General features: G+C 49.8%; 1 protein-coding gene across 1 annotated transcript; it reads left to right on the top strand.

The window, feature by feature from the left end:
• The first annotated feature begins 1,482 nt into the window (after positions 1-1,482).
• On the top strand, positions 1,483-23,061 carry CAMK1G (calcium/calmodulin dependent protein kinase IG). Its single transcript, XM_068986343.1, has 11 exons — positions 1,483-1,574; positions 7,427-7,555; positions 10,570-10,644; positions 13,154-13,292; positions 13,937-14,060; positions 16,979-17,054; positions 18,607-18,719; positions 19,471-19,549; positions 21,476-21,563; positions 21,795-22,213; positions 22,971-23,061. Exons 1-11 carry the CDS (start codon positions 1,483-1,485, stop codon positions 23,059-23,061), a joined length of 1,425 nt encoding a protein of 474 aa, XP_068842444.1.
• The last annotated feature ends 504 nt before the right edge of the window (positions 23,062-23,565 follow it).

Below are 23,565 nucleotides of genomic sequence, written 5' to 3'. Positions count from 1 at the left end.
CAAGCTCAGGTTCTTTTCCTTCATGGTTTACCCAGGCTTTCTAACTGTGTACATACTAGCTCACTTGCTTGGTTCCTGACTTCTCCACTCTTCTGGCGCTTTGAAAGCCAGGACCATCACCTATGTTCTTCATCTGACCCCTGGGTTGTACACTGAGTACCATAAACGACGTTACCTTGCAGTAAAATATAACAGGAACCCATTTGTCTAGAAATGTATTGAAAACCACTAAATAAGACCATAGAGCTAAGTGTCAAAAGGCTAGAATGCAGTGTAATATAGTAGGAGATACATAGCTTCTGTTCCTAATCTTGAGTAAGAAATCTAGAATGCAAATCATTAGCCCTATAATCTTGGCTACATGATCTGATCTTCAGATACATCCTGAATCATCCTTGTAAAAGACAGATCTGCTCTATCTACTGCACTAGGCTATAAGATCACTTCTCTGGTTCTCCAGTTCTCATTGCGTCAATCAGGAAAACAAATGGCACACGTTGACGGATGAAGAGGGTTTACCAAAGGTACTATTTAGGGGGAATGAGATAGGGTACACACAGCCCCTGGCACGTCGTAGGTGTTGACCGTTGAATAAATATAGTATTCAGTATCGAGAAAAGCCTAAGATGAACTCAGGGCACATTTCAATTCAGATTTTAATGAGGAACTATTTTTACAGCACTGTGCTAAATGCTGTGGGAGGTGCAGAGGAAACACGATGCTCATTCATCTACTCTTCATTCATTTAACTCAGAACAGTAGGAGAGAAGTTACGAACAGTAATGACTGGAGGAGGCAGCCAAGCTGTGATAATAAGAGAGAAGTCCGGCTGACTCAGTAGTCTGAATCAATAAAAAAAACTTTGGGTTGTCATTTCCTTCTCCAGGGAATCTTCCCCACCTAGGGATCAAACCTGGGTCTCCAGCATTGCAGGCAGATCCTTTACTGTCTGAGCCACCAGGGAAGCTCTAGTGGTATCATAAACAGTTCAGATCCCTTCAAAGGTGGATGCTGCTGCTAAGTCGCTTCAGTCGTGTCTGACTCTGTGCGACCCCATAGACGGCAGCCCACCAGGCTCCCCCATCCCTGGGATTCTCTAGGCTAGAATACTGGAGTGGGTTGCCATTTCCTTCTCCAAAGGTGGATAGTCCCATGTTAATCTATTTGTAAAGGTGTTATTGTCCTCAAAGACATTTGTACAAGGGGGAGTTTCCATCATGAGAGTCTAAACCCTGTGACCACGGGACAAGCTCAATGGGCACGTAGTGGACTGTCAATAAAATCTGTTATGGAAATGTAACCTATTTTTGCCAGTTATCCAGATTTTGCTCCCCGTCCTTACTCCTAGTTGTTACGTGAAGGATGTGAGTATTATAGATTCTTTCTACAACTTGTTCTCATCCTATTGGACAAAGTAGCTGATCAGATCCTTGCTTCCCTTCCGCAAACCAAGCATCCCCAGAAGCTTCAACTCTGGAGGCGATGGGTAGAAAGGAAGAGGATGACTGCAGTTCCTGGAAGAAACAGACCAGCAACATCCGGAAAACTTTCATCTTCATGGAAGTGCTGGGATCGTGAGTCCAGGGGCCGGGGCTGGGGCGGCAGGGCTGCCTGCGGGTGGTGGGGGGGTGAGTTGGAGACAGCCGTCCTAGGCCAGCAGCAGATGATACACCATCTCAACAGGTCGCAGGAGCAGAGTAGGGGCTTTGAGGGGTAGTTCAGGGAAAGGTGCCTTGGCGTGCTACAGAGGTCAGTTCAGCCCTTTCCCCAAGGTTCTGCCTTCTCACCCCCCGAGACCCCGCCCTGCTTCCAGATCCATCACAATTTGTGAGTCCCGCCCTGGTTGCAGGGAAGAGGAGTTCTGGAGCACTTCCGGGGATCCAGTGACCTGAACCTTCCTGGGCCTCCTCACCTGCCTTCCTCATTCCACTCCCCCCACAGTATACAGGGCAAACCCACTGTCTGCTGTCTACAGAAGGTGGTGCTTCTGAGGCTACAAAGCCAATGGGTTACACACACCTGAATTGCCTCCCACCATCACCATCCTCTGGGGCTTCCCTGGTAGCTTGGCAGGTAAAGAATCGGCATGCAATGAAGGAGACCCCAGTTCGATTCCTGGGTCAAGAAAATTCCCCTGGAGAAGGGATAGGCTGCCCACTCCAGTATTCTTGGACTTTCCTGGTGGCTCAGACAGTAAAGAATCCGTCTGCTGGGTTCGATTCCTGGATTGGGAAGATCCCCTGGAAGAGGGCACGTCAGCCCACTCCAGGATTCTTGCCTGGAGAATCCCATGGACAGAGGAGCCTGGTGGGCTGCAGCCCATGGGGTCGCAGAGAGTCGGACAAGACTGAGCGCATGTCCACGACTGCCACCACCATCTTCTCGGCTCCATATTGAAGCACCATGTTGGAAAAATAAAGTCGAGTCCTAGCCAAGCTCCTGCCCGCCTCTGGGGTGTCTGTGCCTGCCCCTGGACGGCGCTTGCATGCCTGGTGGAGCAGAGACAGCCTGCCTGGGGCTGACTCTCCACTTAATCCTGCCTCGCCTCCAGGAAGCCGCGGCCTCTGACGCAGGCTGGCGGCGGCTCTGGGCCACCGGCTCCCATGGCTTCCAAACCCCTGCTGGTCAGCTAATTAGTCTGGGCTAATTGGGCCGGGGATGCGAGGGGCCCTTCATGGGCTGTCCACACAAGCCAGCTTTCCTTTGAGCCAACTCTGGCTAAGTTTAGCTCCCTCCGCCTGGCTAGGAGGCAGGGACCTCAGGCAGTGATGCTGCCCACACAGTCTCTGAAACCAGAGAGGAGCAGGCTCGACCCTGAGAGGAGGCCTCTGGGCCCTCCCATCCCAGGCAGGGATGGCACTCAGCACACAGGAGGGTCTCAGCGGCCACCCCGGGCATCAGAGCACCCGCTCTCCATGAAGGGCCTTTGTCAAGACAGGGGTGGTTAGCAGGGGCGTTTGGGCAGGAAAGAAAGACAGCTCATGAGTGAATCAAAAATGCTTTGCCAAGCATCCCAAAAATCCAGAGAAAGAGGGGAAAAGAAGCCCAGGTTGACAAGAGTGTATTCACCGCCTGCTCAGACTTGTGCTTCAGGACCATCGGAGACAGAGGCGTGCCACCCTCAAGGAGCTCAGTGAAGTCTGCCGGGCAGCTTCTAAACCCCAGGGGACAGGGGAGCCACCTGGGGAGCTTATCATGCCTCTAATGTTTAACTATGAAAATGTTACGTAAAAGGGAAATAATAGTACCATGAACTCTGCTATACCCATCACCTAAATCCAATAATTGTTAACATTTCACCATATGTGCTTTACACACACACACACACTTCACTGCACAATTTGTAAACAAGTTGCGTATATCATGACACATCACGTCTGGATCCTTCTGTCTGCACCGCCTAAGAACAAAGGCACCTTCTCCTATATCCACAGTATCACTGTCACAGTCAAGAGAATGAATCATTTCCTAGTTTCATTTCAATCTAGGGAATTTTTGAAAAATACAGCTTCCTGGTCTCAGAATACTAAACTGAAATTTAAAGGGGCTAGGACCCAGCGGCCAGCCGTCTATATTTTGTATTGTTGGTGGCTCTCATGTACCCAGCCCAGCGCTAATATGAGGGGAGCAGACAGACAAGACGGGGGCAAGTCACAGCTATTGCAGCAGCTAAGGTTGAACAGAAGCTCAGAAGACACCTCTGTGGTGCTCGGGATGGGGACAGGCAGCCCCAGGCTGCAGACCCCGTGGCATTAGCCAGGTCATGTGATCTCAGAGGGGCAGCTGGGCAGTGCCAACTTCCCCTGTTCAGGAAGCGCCAGGATCTCACGATAAAGGCCTCTAGTTCTCTAGTCCTCAGCTCCACTGGGACCACCCATCAGGGGAAAATGGGCTTTTGTGAAATCTGTCCAGAATCACCCACAATTCTACGGCCCTGGGCAGCTGTAGGGACACTTGGCAAAACTCGTCCATTACAGAGGGTATGTCTTCGAGCGCCAGGCCTCCTTTTTTCACGGCCCAGGAGAAGATTTTTCTTCTTGGTTCCTCCCTTCCTCTTCCAGCACCCCTGCTCCCAGCAAGAGCAGAAGGCTGTTCAGAGCAGGAAACGCAAATCAAGTTCTATCACGGCAAGTGCTCTTAGCACTGAGGTTCGGCCATCTTGCCTCCTGATCCATGCAACCTTGGCCACTCAAAACTAGCTCTCTGCTCCCCAGTCTGGCAGACGGCACAATTAAGCCTTCTAATCCCTCTGCTCTGCCCCTGCTCCACAGACACACACACACACACACACAACATGCATAAAACAGCCTGAGCAGAAGAGCAGTAATTCCCACAACACTGCCCAACCCTAGGAGATGCCGCTCACTGCAGGATAGATCCCCCAGGAAGCTCTTAGTTTGATCTCATTTTCCAAGTGGACTCAGAGAGGGTGTCAGCTTTAAAATCAGGGAACCATCCTCGTGTGGTTCCAAAGATACAGGCAAAAGGAGAAATCTGAAGGCAAACCTGAGAACATCACAGGTGGGAGGAATCTTTAAGGCCGTGTGGTTCGACTCTCCTTTTACAATAAGGAAAGCAAGGTCTTCCGATGAGTGGAACACAATGATAATCTCAGTCCAAACTTCCTATCCATTCACCCATCCAATCTCCCTCCCTCCATCCATCCATCACACAAACACATGAGCATTTTCCACCCAGAGCCAGGCATAGGACCCCCGGTGTCCCTCCACACCCACCTCCCCTGTTCTCTGCCTCATCCATCACAAAGGGGCTGGACCACCCTCCAGCAGCCCCACCTTGCCCTGTTCTTCTGCACTTCCAGGCTTTTTAATCCTGCTTCTTCCCCACCCCCACCTGAAACATCACTTCCAACTTGTTTTTGCCCTGGGCTAAGCCTCACTGATCCCTTGAAACTGAGTTCAGCATGTTCTTAAGTCAGAGGGCCACGAATGATGTGATTCTCAGCCGACCCAAAAGGTCACTTTGTACGCATTAGGGGGAAAAAAGGCCCTTTCCTCTAGCTTGCGGTCCAGAGTAAAAATGTTATCGTAATTATTGCATTGAAAGATACAGTGGCTCTGAGGCGACGGCCTCTGCTGGGGCTGCGCAGTGTGTGACCCACCCTCCCAAGCACAGCCAAGGCCCTCTCTTACGTGTCTGTTTCCTGTGGGGTCATAGCACTTCCTGTGGGTCTGTCCGTGCCTTGTTTCTCACACCAGATTCTAAGGCAGACCAGTACTAATCCCAGGGCCTGACACAGAGAGGTTCTGTCAGCTCAACCAGCGTTCATGGAAAGCCTAATAGCATTTTTCAAAGTGAATGCTAATTGCTCATTTGTCTGGGCTCTTCACTAATTTACAGGCTGCTTAAGAGCAGAATAAAAACTTTCCTTTTCATCTCTAGCGTCTAAGACTCAGTAGGTGCTCAATAAATCTTGATTGGAGGGATGGGTGAATGAATGAATGAATAGAGCAAGCTCTGAAGGCTCTAATTAACTCGGTTCCAAGTGCAGCTGGGGGAAACAGGAAACAGACACCGGAAACACCCAGCGCTCTCTAGTGCAGATTCTGGACGTCCTTGCGGAAGCTGGGCTGCCACTAGGCCTCCACGCTAGAACCGCCAGATGGCAGGCAGAGGATGGCTCAGCTATATTTCCTCAGCTAAACTCTGTCTACTCTCATTACTAACCTGTGTTCTCCCTAAAATAGTACTTAGAACGATAATAGTATTTCACACGCATAGTTAACTGGATGTCAGGTACACGTTCATGCACTTTACACCTACTAACTCACATACTCTTCTCAACATCCCTATGAATCAGATACTATTGACATTCTCATTTTTCGGATGAAGAAACTGGGTATATGACTTGTTACCCCAAATCTGAGGTTCTAACATCAGGCTCCAGTATCCGCTGTTCACTAAATGTTGCTATGGCCTTGTCTTTAGAGGACTGCCCCCAACACTGCCCTTAAACCAAGAAGCCTGCAATTTGGAATCCCTACCCTGTGTTCTCACTGGGTTCCAGCCTCTCCATCTTCAGACAGCCTGCCCAGAGCAGCTGGGCTCTGTTTTTTGTTCTCACAGATACTACCGAACGAGCAGATGCTCAGCCCCCTTGCTGCTGACGGTTGGCTCACAGTAGTCATCAGCGTCTAAAGCTGATAGAGGAGTCTTTTCTCTCTCATGTGAGAGCCCCATCTCTCAGTGCTACTTCTAACTGCCAACAACCATGTTGAAAGTGAAAGTCGCTCAGTCGTGTCTGACTCTTTGCAACCCCATGGAATACACAGTCCGTGGAATTCTCCAGGCCAGAATACTGGAGTGGGTAGCTTTTTCCTTCTCCAGGCGATCTTCCCAACCCAGGGAGTGAACCAGGTCTCCCACATTGCAGGTGAATTTCTCTATCTGTTGAGCCACAAAGGAAGCCCAAGTATACTGGAATGGGTAGCCTATCCCTTCTCCAGTGGACAATCCTGACCCAGGAATTGAACTGGAGTCTCCTACCTTGCAGGCAGATTCTTTCAGTTCAGTTCAGTCGCTCAGTCGTGTACAACTCTTTGCGATCCCATGGACTGCAGCATACCAGGCCTCCCTGTCCATCACCAACTCCCAGAGTTTACCCAAACTCATGTCTACTGGGTCGGTGATACCTCTCATCTTCTGTTGTCCCCTTCTCCTCTTGCCCTCAGTCTTTCCTAGCATCAGGGTTTTTTCAAATGAATCAGTTCTTCACATTAGGTGGCCAAAGTATTGGACTTTCAGCTTCAGCATCAGTCCTTCCAATGAATATTCAGGACTAATTATTCCTATCAAGGAAGCCCACACCATGTTGGGAGAAGACAAGTAAACTGACTCTGTAGCGACTTCTCTCTCTCTCTCTCTTTTTTTGTTAAGTTTTCTCAGAATATACAGTTGTAGCATTTGTTCATGCATCTTCACCAGCAGCTGGAGTGTCTCCACCATTGGTGTTTCTGGTGTAAATTACTTGAGCTCTGTGCTTTGAAAGCAGCTTAGTGAGTCATTTACTAAGGAGCTCCTGAAGAGCTGCCCTGACTGGGGAACCACAAAGCTTCCGCAGCTGGGGTTGTAAGCGTATAGTTGGGCACTTCTTTACAGAATTTGCCTCTCTAAGATCGGCAGTGGCCTCTCCTTAATGGGTTTGCCAAGAGGAGAAGTTTGCAGACCTAAAGCAGAGTTTCTGAGAATCGTTTCCAAATCATGGAACTAGCCAAGAGCAACCAGCCCTCTAGCCCCTGAGTCAAAGACTATGCTATCATGTCAGATAGAATCTGCCATGGTGCCCATGATGACAATGAAACAAATTACCAGCCACACCTTCTTTCACCTGCCCTTTGCTTTTGTCTCCAGCAATGTTCCCTAGGCTGCCAGTTCTAATGTTTATCTCTTGGTATTTTCTACTCAGAGGAGCTTTCTCAGAAGTTTTCCTGGTGAAGCAAAGGGTAACTGGGAAGCTCTTTGCCCTGAAGTGCATCAAAAAGTCACCTGCCTTCCGGGACAGCAGCCTGGAGAATGAGATCGCTGTGCTGAAAAAGTGAGTGGGTCTTAGTGTTGGTCAAGGGAAACCAGGGGATCACAACCTTTCCTTCACAAATTACCTTTGAGAGAGACTGAGGTGGGATTTCCACCCCCATAGGTATTAGCTCCCTTTGCTCGAGCTGATGAGTCAGTTTGATCCATCAGCTATATTAGCCAGACAGTTGTCTTGGCTGATTTTTTTTTTTTTTCATCAAATCAACTAGTGATCAACTGAGAGCAGAGCTGGTTTGCACACATAGACCACAAAGTAATTAGCTCAAAGGACCAAAAATCAACTGTAAGTCAACACCAGGAAGAAGTAACAATTAAGGAAGTGGTACAAGATTTGGAAATGAGCCTCGATTTCTTCTAACGCAGATGTAGGTTCAGCGTTCCAACGATCACGATGGAGACAGCACTAACAAATCATCAAATGTTTACAACGGGACCCACAAACCAAACCCCTATGGAACTCCTACAGTAATCCAAAAGTGCTTAGGCATCAGGACCACAAAGATGAAGTTGAAAAACTCTTATCCTCAGGAACTCACATCTTTGTTAGCAGAGACAGAAGCGCCCATAACAAATGCCAGTCCCATTGGTTGTGAGCCACACTAGCAAAAGGCAAAGTGTAGAAGAGACTCTTGCCTGGCAAATCCCATGGACGGAGGAGCCTGGTAGGCTGCAGTCCATGGGGTCGCTAAGAGTAGGACAGGACTGAGCGACTTCACTTTCACTTTTCACTTTCATGCATTGGAGAAGGAAATGGCAACCCACTCCAGTGTTCTTGCCTGGAGAATCCCAGGGACAGGGGAGCCTGGTGGGCTGCCGTCTATGGGGTCGCACAGAGTTGGACACGACTGAAGCAACTTAGCAGCAGCAGAGACAGAGATTCGTGTTGCCTATATGTGTGTCTTCGTGAGTATGAATTTTAGGTACATTTTCAAAGACGACAGACCTTGATGGGTGAGTAGAATTTTATAGAGGCAGGAAGGGCAGTGCAGAAAGAGAAGTCAGGTCAAGTGTAGCATAAATATTAACATAGGATCATGGAAGGGCAAGGGACATTAGGGAAGAGTTAGAATTGGAAGCCCATGAACGGAGAGGAGATGAAGCAATGGGGAAGGGGACCTCATAATAAAGGGTGCTGGATGCCATGAGAAAGAACATTGGCTTTATTCTATCAGCAGAGAGAAGTCATCAAGGGGTTTTAAGGCAAAATTTCCATGGTCAGTTTATATTTTAGAGCCATCCCTCTTAAGCATAGTGGTGGATGGATTGGAGGGTGCCAGCCTAGAGGGCAGAAGACCAACTGCCAAACTTTCTCAATCACTGAGGCAACGGATGAGGACCAGAGGTGGCGGCAAGATCACATGGTGGCAAGAAGACTGAGTCCCAGAGATATTTCAGAGAGAGAGGTGGTTGGGGCTGGCTGGAAGGAGAATAAAAGAAAAAAAGCATTAAAGAGACCCTAAGACGGAGCTGTTCTGTGGACAGTCATATCATTCATTGCTTAGGACAGCAAATGAAAAGGATGTGTAGGCTGAGACGAAATAGCAGTGGGTTGCAGTATATTGAATATAAATATCCACCTGCCTCTATACATATTGAATAAATATATCCAGCTATCTCTACATAGAAGTGTCTGGTAGAAGTCTTGGTCTGGGCTCCAGAGAGATTAGGGTAGAGAGAGAGACTATAGGCTCATTGGTCCTTCTTATCATTACATTGTATCACCAGTCCCTAACAGCATAGATATTCAATAAATATTTGTCCAGTGAGTAAATCATCGATAAATTACTGTTAGCATCATCAGCTTATAAATGTAGATGAATCCATCACATAGTCACTGCATGGAGCCTGTATTTTTTTTCAATATCTTCAAGATGCTAGCTGCTCTTGATGGTGTGTTTACTATTCCCCAAGCCCTGTACTAAGCATTTTACATGTCTTATCACTTTTCATCCTGATATAACTCTATGGAAGAGATATACTTTATAGACAAGGAAAGCAAGGTTTGAAAGATTTGAGTAAACCAGCCAAGATTAGCCAAGTAGCAAATGGACCTGAACTCAGGTCCAATTGTCTCCAAGCTGAAGTTAATCCTTGTACTGCACAGCCCTGGGTAAAACTACCTCTCCCCCTGGGTAGAGACTTTCCTCCTGGAAGGGCATGCACAGAATTGCTGCTTGCAAACCAACCCCTCAGCTAGCATGATTATTCTGCTTGACTCAGCCTCTGAGTAATCCCAGACAGAGGTAGTCTGGGGCAGAGGTTCTTGGCCTAGGTGCTACTGACATTTTAGGCCAGTTAATTCCCTGTTGTGTTGAGGGCTCTCCTAAGCATTGCAGGGTGCTTAGCAACATTCCTGTCTCTACCTACTGAATGCCAGGAACACATCCCCCATCCCCAATTGTGACAAAGAAAAACATCAGTAAATATTGTCAAAGATCCCCTGAGGGACAAAAGAGCCCCCGCTTGAGACTCACTGATCTAAGGCGTCCCACGGAACTGACCCTCACAATGAGCATCAGTCTTACTCACAATATCCTGGAACAATCATCTTGCAAAGCTTCCTCCTAGGTTATCGATCAGGAGGCTTAGCTAACCTACATCCCAGCTGTTGAGGGATCACACATGATGGGATGTTTCTGAAGGAGACCTGGAGCCCCGTTTTGTAGAATAAACGAATGATCACAGATCCCTCAGCTTCCCTCAGTTCTTTTAGCTTTCTCTCTTGGTAAAGTTTAAAGAGATTCCTGGAGTAACAGTGAGGTGTTTGTTCCTTGAAGTCAGGAGGATCAGTTACCCACTCAAAAATACGAATTGAATACCATGCTGGGAATCTTTTCTCTGGAATTTCTTTGTGACTGCCTACTTATCAGGAAGGAGTCACAAGGATCCTGTCTTCCTGAACATTGTCATCAAAAGTCTCTGAAAGAAGTCAAAGTCCATCTAGGCTAGACCTGCATCCTGTGTCTGGACCATGTGAACCATAGGTCATGCACGGTGACCCTTTCTCTTCCTCAGGATCAAGCACGAGAACATCGTGACCTTGGAGGACATCTATGAGAGCGCCACTCACTACTACCTGGTCATGCAGCTGTAAGTGCATGGCCACCCTCTCCCCTCACACATGTCTGGTGGGGCCTTGAAGGCCTAGAAGAGGTTTGTTGGTGGTAAGAGAAGGATGGTGATTGAAAGACAAACCAAGAATTAGTTCAAGAGGCTTTGACGTGCCAAGAGTTCTTTCTGGTTGTAGACGTGTTCTGAGTGGACCGAGGGTTAAAACTAGGGCTGATAATTGGGTTGGTATGCACCAGTGTAGCCTTACCACTTGTTGAAATGCCAGTCTGTAAATGGCTGTAGCCCTAACTTGTCCATCCTTCCCTGCTTCCCTATGCCTTTCAGACTTTCTGGACCGCCTCACAACCCTACAATTGAAAGGGTAGTGCCCAGCATAGCAGGAGGCCTCCAGAACCTTCCTCTGGCACCGTGGCTTGAGTCCATTTTGACCCATCAGTCCATGTTCCCTAAAGAAAATGAAGTGAAAGTGTTAATTGCTCAGTTGTATCCGACTCTTTGTGACCCCATGGACTGTGGCCCGCCTGGCTCCTCTATCCATGGGATTCCCCAGGCAAGGATACTGGAGTGGGTAACCTTTCCCTTCTCCAGGGGAATCTTCCCAATGCAGGGATCGAGCCCGAGTCTCCGGCATTGCAGACTAATTCTTCACCATCTGAGCCACTGGGGAAGCCCCCCATGTTCTCTAAACTGGGTATTAAATATTTTAGCATCCCTCCAGGGTAAAATTACCATGGAGGTTGAAGCCTTAGGTAGATAGACAGCAATTCAATAGGAAGAATGACTTTCGCAAAAGAGAGCCACCCGGTGTTAAAAATAGGCTGAGACTGTACTGCATGTGTCCGTGTGTCAATAGAAATGGTGCCACATTAAAAAGGTGTCCAAGTGATGGTAACATCCAGATAAGAGCTATGCCTGAGAGTGACTGCTGTAGGGCTGGTCAGTGCCCCTGAGGGCTCATCCTTAGGCTCAGAAATGCTTCTGTGTATAAGGTACACACACACACACTCACACACACACATATGCTAACCCTGCAATCTCAGCAAAGGTAGACACAGTCTTTTTGACTGAGAGGCTGATTCCCTGGGAGTTTTATTGAGTCTACTCAGGCTGTTAACTCTTGGACTCACGTGAGGCCCAGTGAATAGTGGTAGCAAGCAGCCAAGGGAGTGAGCTTAGAGGGACCCAGAGCAGCACTAACAAGTGAGCAGGGATCACATGGCATCTTAATGAGACCAAGTCAACAGAATTAGCACGCAGTCACCCAGGTGGGAGGGTGGGCAGGTTTAGATGTCACCAAAGTACTGTCAAGGGCTTCCCAGGTGGCTCAAGTGCTAAGGCATCTGTCTGCCAATGCAGGAGATACAGGTTCAATCCCTGGGTCCAGATGACCCCCTGGAGGAGGAAAGGACAACCCACTCCAGTATTTTTGCTGGAAAAATCCCATGGACAGAGGAGCCTAGCAGGCTACAGGGTAAAGAGTCAGATGTGATCAAGCACGCACGGATGCCCAAAGTACCGCCAAGGCTTCTAGAGCACCAGCTCTAGGACCCAGGCTGCTGTGAGTCAGGAATCCACAGTCGTGGGCAAAGAGTATCTTTCTCACGAGCCTCCAGCTCCCACAACAGAGCCCAGAGCTTCAGGAAGAGACAGAAGGAACAGGATGGTGTGCATTTTGATTACAGAAATCTCTGCCCCCTTATTGCGGCATGGTGCTGTCGTGTGTGGATATCCACAAGCAATGTCACTTGCAGAAACTGCAGGGAGTCAAATTCCATCATGACACATAGAAATATTAAGACGATGACAAAAAATAAAACAATCTGTCTTAGGAGGGAGGGAGTTCTGTGCCACTGATGTGTTTCAGTACTGACAGAAAACTTCGTAAAAGTAGTTTAGAGAACATCAAGGCGTGAGGGTTGGACTTGATCTTAAAGCTCCTGTGAACCCTCAGATACTGTACCACGTGAGCCCAAAAACACTCCTATGACTCCACCTCATAATTTCAGTTTTAGGTAACTCAGTTCTCCAAAATGAGGAAAGAAATCCTGGCAGAAGCCCAGTTAGCCTCATCTGGACTTCCTTCTCTTTCCTACTTTGTCTGATTTCAGCTGCACTTCTCCCTTTTATCATGGCTCCCTGCGTCCCAGGCCAGGAAAGAAGGCAGCTGTGAAATATGTCCACAGGAAGCAATGATTGGAATATAGTTGATTTACAATGTTGTATTAGTTGAAAATTGACTCCTTGCGAAACCCTAAACAGTGGTATTTTGCATTTAAAAAAGGAGTTTCCAGAGAGAGGTCAATGGTTGGCCAAAAGAAATGACTCCCTAATGATAGCACTCCAGGTACTCAAAAGGATGTATCCTGAGATTGGAATAGTTCCCTCAGCACCGCTTGAACGATGGTGGGTGGAAACATGCCTACTCCATCAGAGGGCTCTATGTCCCCAGAGCTCCAGAACAAAGGTGTTCACATCCCTTTGATTTGAAATAAGGGCTGGATTCCTGCACTTGCCCCTGTGTCCACAGTGTTTCTGGTGGGGAGCTCTTTGACCGGATTCTGGAACGGGGTGTCTACACAGAGAAGGATGCCAGCCTGGTGATCCAGCAGGTGTTGTCAGCTGTGAAATACCTCCATGAGAACGGCATCGTCCACAGAGACTTAAAGGTGCTGAGACGGGGCCCTCCGGGAAACGTGGAAGGATTCTTTGGGAAGCTGCATGGATCGTGGGCAGTCTAAGCTCTGTAAAATGAGAGTTGAGCCAGATGACCCCTAAGGTCCCTTTCACTCTTGGATTCTAGAACAAATCTTGGGTGACTGAACAATCATTGTTAATTTGCACCTCAGCCTTTTTCTGATTTTCACTATCCTCACCCTACGAGGTTACCAAGAAAATCCATGCTATTCCTTGAACAGAGCCTTGAATACAGTATTTAATAAATACTTATTCAGAGTCAACATCGCACCAGTCATGTACCAGAGTTTAGAAAGATCAGACAAAATAAGGGTTGGTTTCCTCAAAAAATGAAACAATTTTGGGGTAGTTGGGGATGAGAAGAAGGAAGGGTTACTACAAGAATAGCTATAAAGCTAAGTAAAGTCAGGGCCAAAAGCAAAATACAAGGTGCTGAGTTACGGTAAATGAAGCTCCAGGTAGGAAGAAGATAGGAAAAATGGAGGGAAATAAGTCTGGCCTTAAAGTCAGGAGCCCAGGATACAGCTTCCTAAGAAATTAGATACGGGGGAAAGGAAATAAATGCATGTTTCAGGCAACTGTCTCCTGCATTACATGATGTTTCTGTCCCTCGCAGCCTGAAAACCTCCTGTACCTCACCCCCGAGGAGAATTCTAAAATCATGATCACAGACTTTGGTCTCTCCAAGATGGAGCAGAGTGGCGTCATGTCCACTGCCTGTGGGACCCCAGGCTACGTGGGTGAGTCTGGGGACAGGGGGGAGGTTGACCAGTTGGCTACATTCCTCCACATGGATATTACTCACAGAAGAAGACTGCTCTGAGGAGACAGCAGGATCCTAGTATAGCAGTCACATGTGAGACTTAGGGCCACCCGATCTGTCTGGTCTAAGGTTTGAGTAGCTCAGTTGGTAAAGAATCCACCTGCCATGCAGGAGACCCCAGTTCGATTCCTGGGTCAGGAAGATCTGCTGGAGAAGGGATGGGCTACCCACTCCAGTATTCTTGGGCTTCCCTGGTGGCTCAGCTGGTAAAGAATCCACCTGCAATGCAGGAGACCTAGGTTTGATCCCTGGGTTGGGAAGATCCCCTGAAGAAAGGAACAGCTACCCTCTCCAGTATTCTGGCCTGGAGAATTCCATGGACTGTATAGTCCATGGGGTCACAAAGAGTCAGACACGACTGTCACTTTCAATCTATCTGAAACTCCTCCGCCTGCTCCCAAACCCTACATCTTTTAAAGACATCCTACCCCTGAGCCTTCCCACTGCCCTGCCTATACTCTGGCTCTCACTTTTGCAGCAAGGCTTCCTGTTTTTGTTTTTTCACCTAGAACAGGGACCGAAACAAGACCTCAAACCCAGATATCAGTAGCAGAGGGGTTGGCCAGTAGCCCCCCTCTCTCCTTTCTCCCAGTCTGGAGGAGACCTCAGCCCTGCAACTGCTGGTATTCTGGAGGTGCAGTGTTGAGTTTGAATCAGAGGAACTTATATATGGGCACCCAAATATACACCCAAGGACATACCCTAGGAAACTGGCAGAAGTGGGGCCTCCTGCCTCATAGCTCTGTAAGCTTCCAGGGCCCCCCAAAAGGTGACAACAGGCAGGGTACCAGGAGAGAGCATTCCTGGGCTCTCAAGGAGAAAGCCAAAGCTCAGAGCATCCACGTCTGCTCCTTCTCTCTCGGCCACTCATCACCTGGTTGGGGCTGGAAGTGGGAAGTACAACCCTGACTCAAGACAGGGAATCTCCTCTCTCCCCAAAAGAGAGGTTGGTTACTTACCAACTGCTGGGGTCCAGCCCCGGTGGATCCAGGGTGATTTGAAGGGGAGACTGATAGGCAAGGAAAACTTATTTATTTATTAATATAGAAATATAAGATTAGATTAGGAAGAAATAGTATAGTAGGAAATTTAGGTGGAGAAAAAGAGGCTGAATAACTTGGTTTATGGGGAAAACCAATAAAACCTCAAGACAAGAGGTTTGCACCATCTACGTTAGGCCACCGGCGCCCACTTGAATATCGAAGGGTGCCCCACCTTAGTCTCCCTTTCACGTGGATCTTAGCAGCCAGGGCAAGTAAGTAGACTCGGTGAGCCTCCCCGCTCCAGATGGGAATTCAGCCGAAAAAGGGGAGAAAAGAAAGACATGGGGGAGCCCAGCATCGGTGCAAGACTCCAAAGACGCCACTTTCAAAATCAGCTTATATACCCCAAGTTGTACATAAAGAAATAATGGAATATGCAGAGTTATGCAGGGGCAGCAGTCCTGACCCTCACTGAGACAAGGCTTTCTTTTTGCATACCCTCCTGTATACAAAAGGTCTCAGGTGGTTTACAGTATCTTCTGGCCCAGAGGCCTGTTAACATTTTTATGGCTCTCTTCCTGGATAATTGTCTGTCAACCAGAAAACTCCTTTTCCCTAGAAGTGTTTTTTCTTTACTCTGCATCACCCTCAAAGTACTAAATAAAGTTACATTCCTGTAGAACAAAGGTGCAGTGGGTTATAACAAAGAAAGTACTTAACTCAAAGATCTAATGTTGCTAATACCAGGTCTACTACCTGTTTTTTCTATATACCAACTATCTCTACAAATAAAAGATATGAAAATTTGGCAGCAAGTATTGGCTCAACAAATGAAACCTTTAATCAGTCCTATTCTAATGATTTTGACTCCTCGGAAGCCCCTACATTCCTAGGATGTTTTAAGCTTCCTGTACCTCCCGCAGTCGAGGCCTCAAACAATCACATGTGCAGCTGTATGAGTCCTGCAGGCAGGCTAGAAAGCCATCAGAGGGGGTTTGGGATTGAAACACCCTTTCAAATGCAGAAGACTAAAGCTCTGAGTTGACTTTTTCCAGAGTGTGTCGGAAGAGTGGAAAAGCGGAGTACAAAGGCCAGCAGACTTTGGTTCTTTGGGGTACATGCTCAGGAAATACCAGGGAGGAAACCTGAGATCTGACTCGCATTGCCCATCAGATCTCTGCCACATGACCTTGTCACGGGTGGGATTCCTCACGCTGGCTCCTGGCAACCAACAGGTTTTGAGTCCACTGGATACAAATCCCTCGTATCTGGGGTAAATACCAAAGGCAGCTCACTACTGCCCCAGAGCTGCCAGTCAGAGGAAGACATGGCCCATTTCCTCATGGAGCTCTTGGGCTGATGGGGAAGAGTAAGGCCTGCCCTTAGGAGGTAACAGAGACTGATGGGACAGTTCCTACCTGCCCACTGGAAGTTCCTCATTTAATGGAACCTCTGTTTTCAGGGAGATCCCGATCTCGTGAGAGGAGAAAGTCCTTACCTTGCAGATTTCCCTGTCTAAGGATCCCTGCCCTGGGGGTCTCCCATCTGAGTGGGAAGCTACAGACCCTGCCTCCGGAGTACTCAGCCTAAAGGAGGAAACCAAGCCCTGGAGATCCCCAGTCTGATGGAGGAGCCATGGGCCCTGGCATGGGACCTCCCAGTGTATTGGAGAAAGATTTAGCCTTCTGGGAGAGACACTGTCTTGTAAGAGAATGTTTAGCCTTAAACATCAACACCATCCCAGGTGCCTCCCTAATCCTCTTCTCTAAGCCTCTTGCTGACGTTTGACGGGCATCCTTCACCCTCTGCTCTTGCTCCTGCTCAGCCTGACTCTTCCTTTGGTTTACTGCAGCTCCAGAAGTGCTGGCCCAGAAACCCTACAGCAAGGCTGTGGATTGCTGGTCCATCGGCGTCATCACTTACATATTGTAAGTAGAGCTGGCGTTGGCTCAGCTCCTGAGGAGTCTCAGCGCCTGCTCACCCTTTCTTCACTCCTCCCCATCTCAGCACCTCAAGCAGCATCCACCTCCAAAGCATGTGCATCTCCACGTGCACACACACACACACACACACACACACACACACACTCATGCACACAGCTCCAGAAGATCTTGTCCTGATCGCCACCTGGTTATAAAAACACAGTTCAGCATGAACCCACTGTGCAGCCACATGGCATTCCCGCTTTCTGCATCCCACCCCCGTTTACTGTATATAAATGTACTGAGTCCCACCCTATGGAATGAGCAGTTAAAGAGGGAGGAGACATCCTAAACTTAGAAGCCAAAGGGGCACAATGTTCACGTCTTAGATTTCTCTCCTGGTAACGTCAGCCCAAGGCAAAATGATGGTCTGGATGAACCTGGTCACGGTTCCTCTCCTCATGTTCTCAGGCTCTCCTTTCCAAATCTGCTCACCACCCCCTGCCCAGCATCCCTTCTCACTGATAGCAAACTTTGCTCTTGGAAAATAACCTGAAATTAATCATTTCCTCCTCAGTATGGATGCATTTCTCTATTTCCTCAATGTATGTTGAATAACTCTTCTCTTCAATGATCTACTCAACAAATTGTCATTGGCTGTCTCCTCTGTGCCAATCAGCGGTTTAGGTTCTAAAGAATGAAGAACAAAACAGCCTAAAAAGAATCCCTCGGAAAGTTACATTCAAGTAGACATTTCTACCATCCTTCTTAAAGATAGTTTATACGTCATCTAAAGAGTCAGGGTTCCCTGGTGGCTCAGATGATAAAGACTCTGCCTGCAACGCAGGAGACTTGGGATCTATCCCTGGGTTGGGAAGGTCCCCTGGAGAAGGGCATGGCAACCCACTCCAGTATTCTTGCCTGGAGAATCCCATGGACAGAGGAGCCTGCTGGACAACAGTCCCTGGGATCAAAAAGAGTTGGACATGACTGAGCAACTAACAGTTTCACTTTTGAAGAGTCATGGGGGCTTCCCCAGTGACTCAGTGGTAAAGAAGACCCCTGCAATGTAGGACCACAGGAGATATGGGCTCAATCCCTGGGTCAGGAAGATTCCTTGGAGGAGGACATGGCAATCCACTCCAGTATTCCTGGGTGGAGAATCCCATGGACAGAGGAGCCTGGCGGGTTCCAGTTCATAGGGTTCCCAAGAGTCCCACACAACTGAAGTGACTTTGCACACATGCAAAGAGTCAGGGGAAGGGAGAAAGTGAGGGTCTGGGGAATATAATGTACAAAGGGCTACCTGTTCCAAACTTTGGTTCCTGAATAAACATCTGATGGAACCTGCATCATTCCTGCATCAGCTGGACATGACTGAAGCAACTTAGCACATGCATGCATCATTCATGAATCAGGGGCAGACCCATGTACTGGTCACACTGCTGATTGGGGACTCTTGTTGCCTGCCTGTGTATACAGTGGAGGCTGGGCAGAGGGGAGTGGCTGGCCCAGGACAGGGTCCTTCAGCAGCATATACCTTGCTGTTCCACTCCAGGCTGTGTGGGTATCCCCCCTTCTATGAAGAAACTGAGTCCAAGCTGTTTGAGAAGATCAAGGAAGGCTACTATGAGTTTGAATCTCCGTTCTGGGATGACATTTCTGAGTCAGGTAAGACCAGTCCGAGGGAAAGACAAAATAACAGGCTCAAGGCAGAGGCTGCCAAGAAAAGAGAGCTTAACAAAGGATGACAGTCCTGGCTCTTAACGGTCCCGGGGGAATCTGACAGAACAGGCTGCCAAGGAAAGTGGAGAAATCTTCATCTGGTTCAAAGGCCAAATAAATGATTCGCATCTAAGGTTCCTGCTTTTGTTTTCCTGGAGGCAGAACCGTGGGATGCCTGGAAAAGCAGGGAGGTACTTCAGACGAGGGGCCAGGAGGGCAGAACAAGCCCAGGGGCATGTTCCAGGCAGGAGGGGCAAAACCAAGGCCGAGTTTTGCCTTTCACCTGTCCAGCTGAGAGCCTGCAAGGTCTGTGTCAGTGACGGCCATCAGTGTTTGTCCTTGGGTCCATTTAAGTGGGGACCAGAGCTAAGCCAGCATTCACGCGTGTGCCCATGTGCGGTGCTGGCCCCTGACTGGTGTGGGCGGGCACCCACGCGGCGTCAGGCACATGGATGCCTCGTGACCAGAGATGTATCTGCAGTGCTGTGTGGTGACACAGCTGCGTGGAGCCACTCTGGGGGTTTCAGGTGGGTTGTTGCGAGGTGGTTTGGGTTCTTTTTCTCTTTCAAGACTCTTAAAATTGCCTCTTTGGAAGATGAGCTAAACATGCCTTCTGTGCCACCCACCAGCCTGGCAGTGACTCTCCCTCAGTCATGAGATCTGGTCCTTAGCTGTTGTCTCTGGTTGCTCCCCACAGCCAAGGATTTTATTTGCCACTTGCTGGAGAAGGACCCAAATGAGCGGTACACCTGCGAGAAGGCCTTGAGGCACCCCTGGTGAGTGAGGCGCGGGTGGGCTCTAGACCCTCGCTGCTGCTCCCCAGACACCACGCTGATTTTTTCACAACGCATTTCCCTGGAGTCTGCTTGCCCTGAGCTGTTTACTGGTATAGCACCCAAAGGGCACAGATCAGATCAAGCCAGAGATACAAACAGCATTTAATGAGGTGGATTCTGATCCAAGAGTAGCAGCTGGATCATTGAATCGGGAATCAGATGCAGCCAGATAGATAAATTTACTCTCCTTAAGAGCATCATCTTACTCTGGGGTCAAAGCCTGTCCCACGCAAGGTGCTTTGAAAACAATCACAAAGCAACCAATTGGTAAAGCAGGTAAGGGGCTTCCCAGGTGGTGCTAGTGGTAAAGAAACTGCCTGTCAATACAGGAGATGCAAGAGATGGGGGTTCGATCCCTGAGTCAGGAAGATCCCCTGGAGGAGGGCTTGGCAACCCACGTCAGTTTTCTTGCCTGGAGAGCTCCATGGACAGAGGAACCTGGCAGGTTACAGTCCAGAGTCTCAAAGAGTCGAACACGACTGAAGCGGCTTAACACACACACACACACACACACAAAGCAGGTAAAGAAAGTCTTGGAACACTTCCTTTTTTTGTGCTACCCACCTGCTGGAAAATTTACAAGCTCCCCGGTTCCTACTGCAGTAAGCCGTGGTTTTCCCTAATCTGGCCTGGCCTGTCATCCCCAACTTCATTTGTCAGGGTTCCCAACACACCTTCTCTATTCCAGAAAGGCCTAATGATTGTATCTTTCTCCTACCCTCTTCCATCCCAAGCTCTTTCCACATTTCACCTTGGGTCACACCATGTTCACCACCTCGAGGGCCCTGCCTTGGATGCACATCCTTCAGGATCCAGAGCTGTCTGTGTCCTCTGAAGCCCTGGCTCCTGCAGTCCAGACAGACCTTCCCATCTCTCTTTAACAATCACACAGCTCACCACGAGTTACTCTAGTTCACGGCATGAAACAAGGCTTCCAACCTGCACTGTAAGCCCCCAACGAGCAGGGCCACATCTGTTACTTCTCCAGGTCCCTTAGTACCTAGAAAATACTGTTCACAAGGCAAGTGTCTGAGGACACTTAGAGATGGATGGATAAGAGGCTCAGGGCAGAACGGGCAGACTCTGTAGGGGTGGCCGCATAGAGGAAGTCTTACCGAGAGGAGTTGGCTTCTGTGCAAAGTTTAGAGTCAGAGGATAGTAACAAGCAAATGCCCTCTGACATTGGGCCAGGGGTGAGGGATGGGGTATCAGTAAACTTTTATTTCTGTAAAATGCCAGATAGCAAATGTTTTAGGCTTTGCTGCCATATCATCTCCATGGTAACTACTCAATCTGTCTGTCGCAGCATAGGAGCAATAGAGCCCATAGCTGAATGCATGGGCGTGTCTGTGTCACGGTAAGACCTTACTTACAAAGGCAGGCAATGAGTAGGTTTGGTCCACAGGCTATAGGTTGCCCACTCAGCCCGAAAGCAAGTTTCTAAAGCATAGTAATACTAGTGTTAGTTGCTCAGTCATGTTCAACTTTTTGAGACCCCATAGACTGTAGCCCACCAGGCTCCTCTGTCCATGGAATTCTCCAGGCAAGAATACTAGAGTGGGTAGCCATTTCCTTCTCCAGGGGGTCTTCCTGACCCGGGGATCAAACCCGGGTCTTCTGCCTTGCAGGTAGATTCTTCACCATCTGAGCCACCTAGGAAGCCCTTCTAAGCCACAGGCCCCTGCCATGGGCGGAGTTCCTCACACTGGCCCCCGGCATAGGCCCTCATGACCTGTCCAGAGGGTTCCAGCCCTTGTCCTGGGGATCTCCAGGCAGCTTACCCTGGATCTGCATGCCCAGCCCCTGCCCAACCCCTGCAGAGTCCCCATCACCACCACTAGCCAGGTGTCCCCTCCACATCCACAGGATTAACGGAAACACAGCCCTCCACCGGGACATCTACCCATCAGTCAGCCTCCAGATCCAGAAGAACTTCGCCAAGAGCAAGTGGAGGGTGAGTTGTCCTCTCCAGGAGGCAAGCAGGCTGTCTGGGCCCTGGAGGCTGGGCTGGGGCAGCTAGGGTGAGGGGGCTTTCCTTGGGGTCTCCAGGCAGACGCTGGAGCTCCCTGGACCCTTCTGGGAAATGAGAGGTGCGCACGTTGGTTTCAAGCGTCCATGGGGCAGAGGGAAGGCTGGAAGCCCTCTGGGGTGGAGAAGGCCAGAGATGGGTCTTGTGTCTCCCCAGCAAGCCTTCAACGCAGCGGCCGTGGTCCACCACATGCGGAAGCTGCACATGAACCCACACAGCCCAGGGGTCCGGCCAGAGGTGGAGAACAGGCCGCCCGTCCCTGCAGCCTCGAGACCCACCTCCCCGGAGATCACCGTCACCGAGACACCTGCTGCCCCGGGCCCGAGCACGGCGGCCCCCGTGCCGACCCGGCTGCCCTGCCGGCACGGCCCCCAGCCCGCGGCCCCCGGGGGCAGGTCCCTCAACTGCCTGGTCAATGGCTCCCTCCGCATCAGCAGCAGCTTGGTGCCCATGCAGCAGGGGCCCCTGGCCGTCGGGCCCTGCGGCTGCTGCTCCAGCTGCACGAACGTTGGTGCCAAAGCAAACACCTCCTACTGCTCGGAGCCCACACTGCTCAAAAAGGCCAACAAAAAACAGTACGTATTTCCAGCCCCAGGTGTAGCCCTGCTCAACCTGGGGCTGAAAGAACTCAGGGCAGTGGAGCTACAAGAAATAGACCCGGGAGCCTCTCCCACTTGGAAGCAGCTCTGTGGTGTAGAAAAGCTCTGGAAAGGGTCAAGGGGGTCAATTGAGATGCCTCCAGCCCAGTCACCAGCTGTGTGGCCACCAACGTGTCCATCTGCATCTCTGTTTCTAGTTTGCCCATCTATAAAATGGTTTGATTGGGTCACACCTGCTCAGTCTGCCCCACAGGAAAAGTGAAAGTTTCTCAGTTGTGTCTGACTCTTTGAGACCCCATGGACGACAGCCCAATGGGCTCCTCTGTCCATGGGATTCTCCAGGCCAGAATACCAGAGTGGGCACCCATTCTCTTCTCCAGGAGAATCTTCCCATCCTAGGGATCGAACCGGGTCTCTTGCACTGCAGATTCTTTGCCTTCTGAGCCACCAGGGAGGCCCTACAGCGTTGCTGTCACAGTTTAGTGAGGCATCAGGGACTATAAACGCCTGCAGTAAAGTGTGTACCTGTGAGTGGCGGGGATTAGATTCCAGGGACACTGTGTTTTGGGAGGACTAGGGGGCTTGGTTATCTCATCCGTCTTCTCTGTAAAGGCTTGTACTTTCTGCACCTCACGATGGGAGGTCTGAGTGACTGCCACAGGCACAGAGGGCTACCCCGGCCCTTCCTCCTTCCCCAAATACTCCACAGCCTGCTGCGACGTTTCCGTTCCAGGAACTTCAAATCGGAAGTCATGGTGCCAGTGAAAGCCGGCGGCAACTCCCACTGCCGGGTGGGGCAGACTGGAGTCTGTCTCATCATGTGATTCCTGGGGCTCGTGTCTGTCTCACTACAATTTTCAGGTGAGGGGACTAGAGGAAGGAAGGCCTCAAGCTCAGGGGGGAGAGCCCTGCCGGGGAGTCTCCACAATGGGGTACGAAGGGTACTAGAGGAGGCAGCGCCCCCCAACCCCAACCCTCAACCCTTTCCTCTGCAGGAGAGATACTCAACTCTTCTCAGCCCTTCCAGACCTGGAGTCCACCCTGCGGCAGGAGGGCGGGAGAGGGAACAGACCAAGACCTGATCGGACGCAGCAGCCGGCTGCTGCCCAGGGCAGAGCCTCCCCGAAGGCCCGGGAGCGAGCCCCGGCGCGGTGGAGCTTCAGGAAGCTGTGGGCAGGAGGAGTGGCATCCTCCCAGGCCTGCCTGATCCATGCCCCCCCATCCCCGCCCCGACACGCCCACCCCTGCCGGGGTGGCTCTGCGCAGGGTGCGTAGACAGCTCGTGCCCAGGTCTGTGTCGTTGTGAAAAGCTTAACGGGCTGGCCCAT

This window comes from Capricornis sumatraensis, chromosome 14, assembly GCF_032405125.1.
Source record: "Capricornis sumatraensis isolate serow.1 chromosome 14, serow.2, whole genome shotgun sequence".
NCBI lineage: Eukaryota > Metazoa > Chordata > Mammalia > Artiodactyla > Bovidae > Capricornis > Capricornis sumatraensis.
The sequence above is the reverse complement of the archived record's forward strand: the minus strand, read 5'-3'. Positions and strand labels throughout refer to the sequence as shown.

Excerpts from the sequence above, each read along its gene's own strand:
- CAMK1G (XM_068986343.1), top strand. The coding sequence starts at position 1,483 with ATGGGTAGAAAGGAAGAGGATGACTGCAGTTCCTGGAAGAAACAGACC. Across the intron at positions 14,061-16,978 it reads TGGGACCCCAGGCTACGTGG|CTCCAGAAGTGCTGGCCCAG; the intron begins GTGAGTCTGGGG and ends GGTTTACTGCAG. Across the intron at positions 17,055-18,606 it reads GGCGTCATCACTTACATATT|GCTGTGTGGGTATCCCCCCT; the intron begins GTAAGTAGAGCT and ends GTTCCACTCCAG.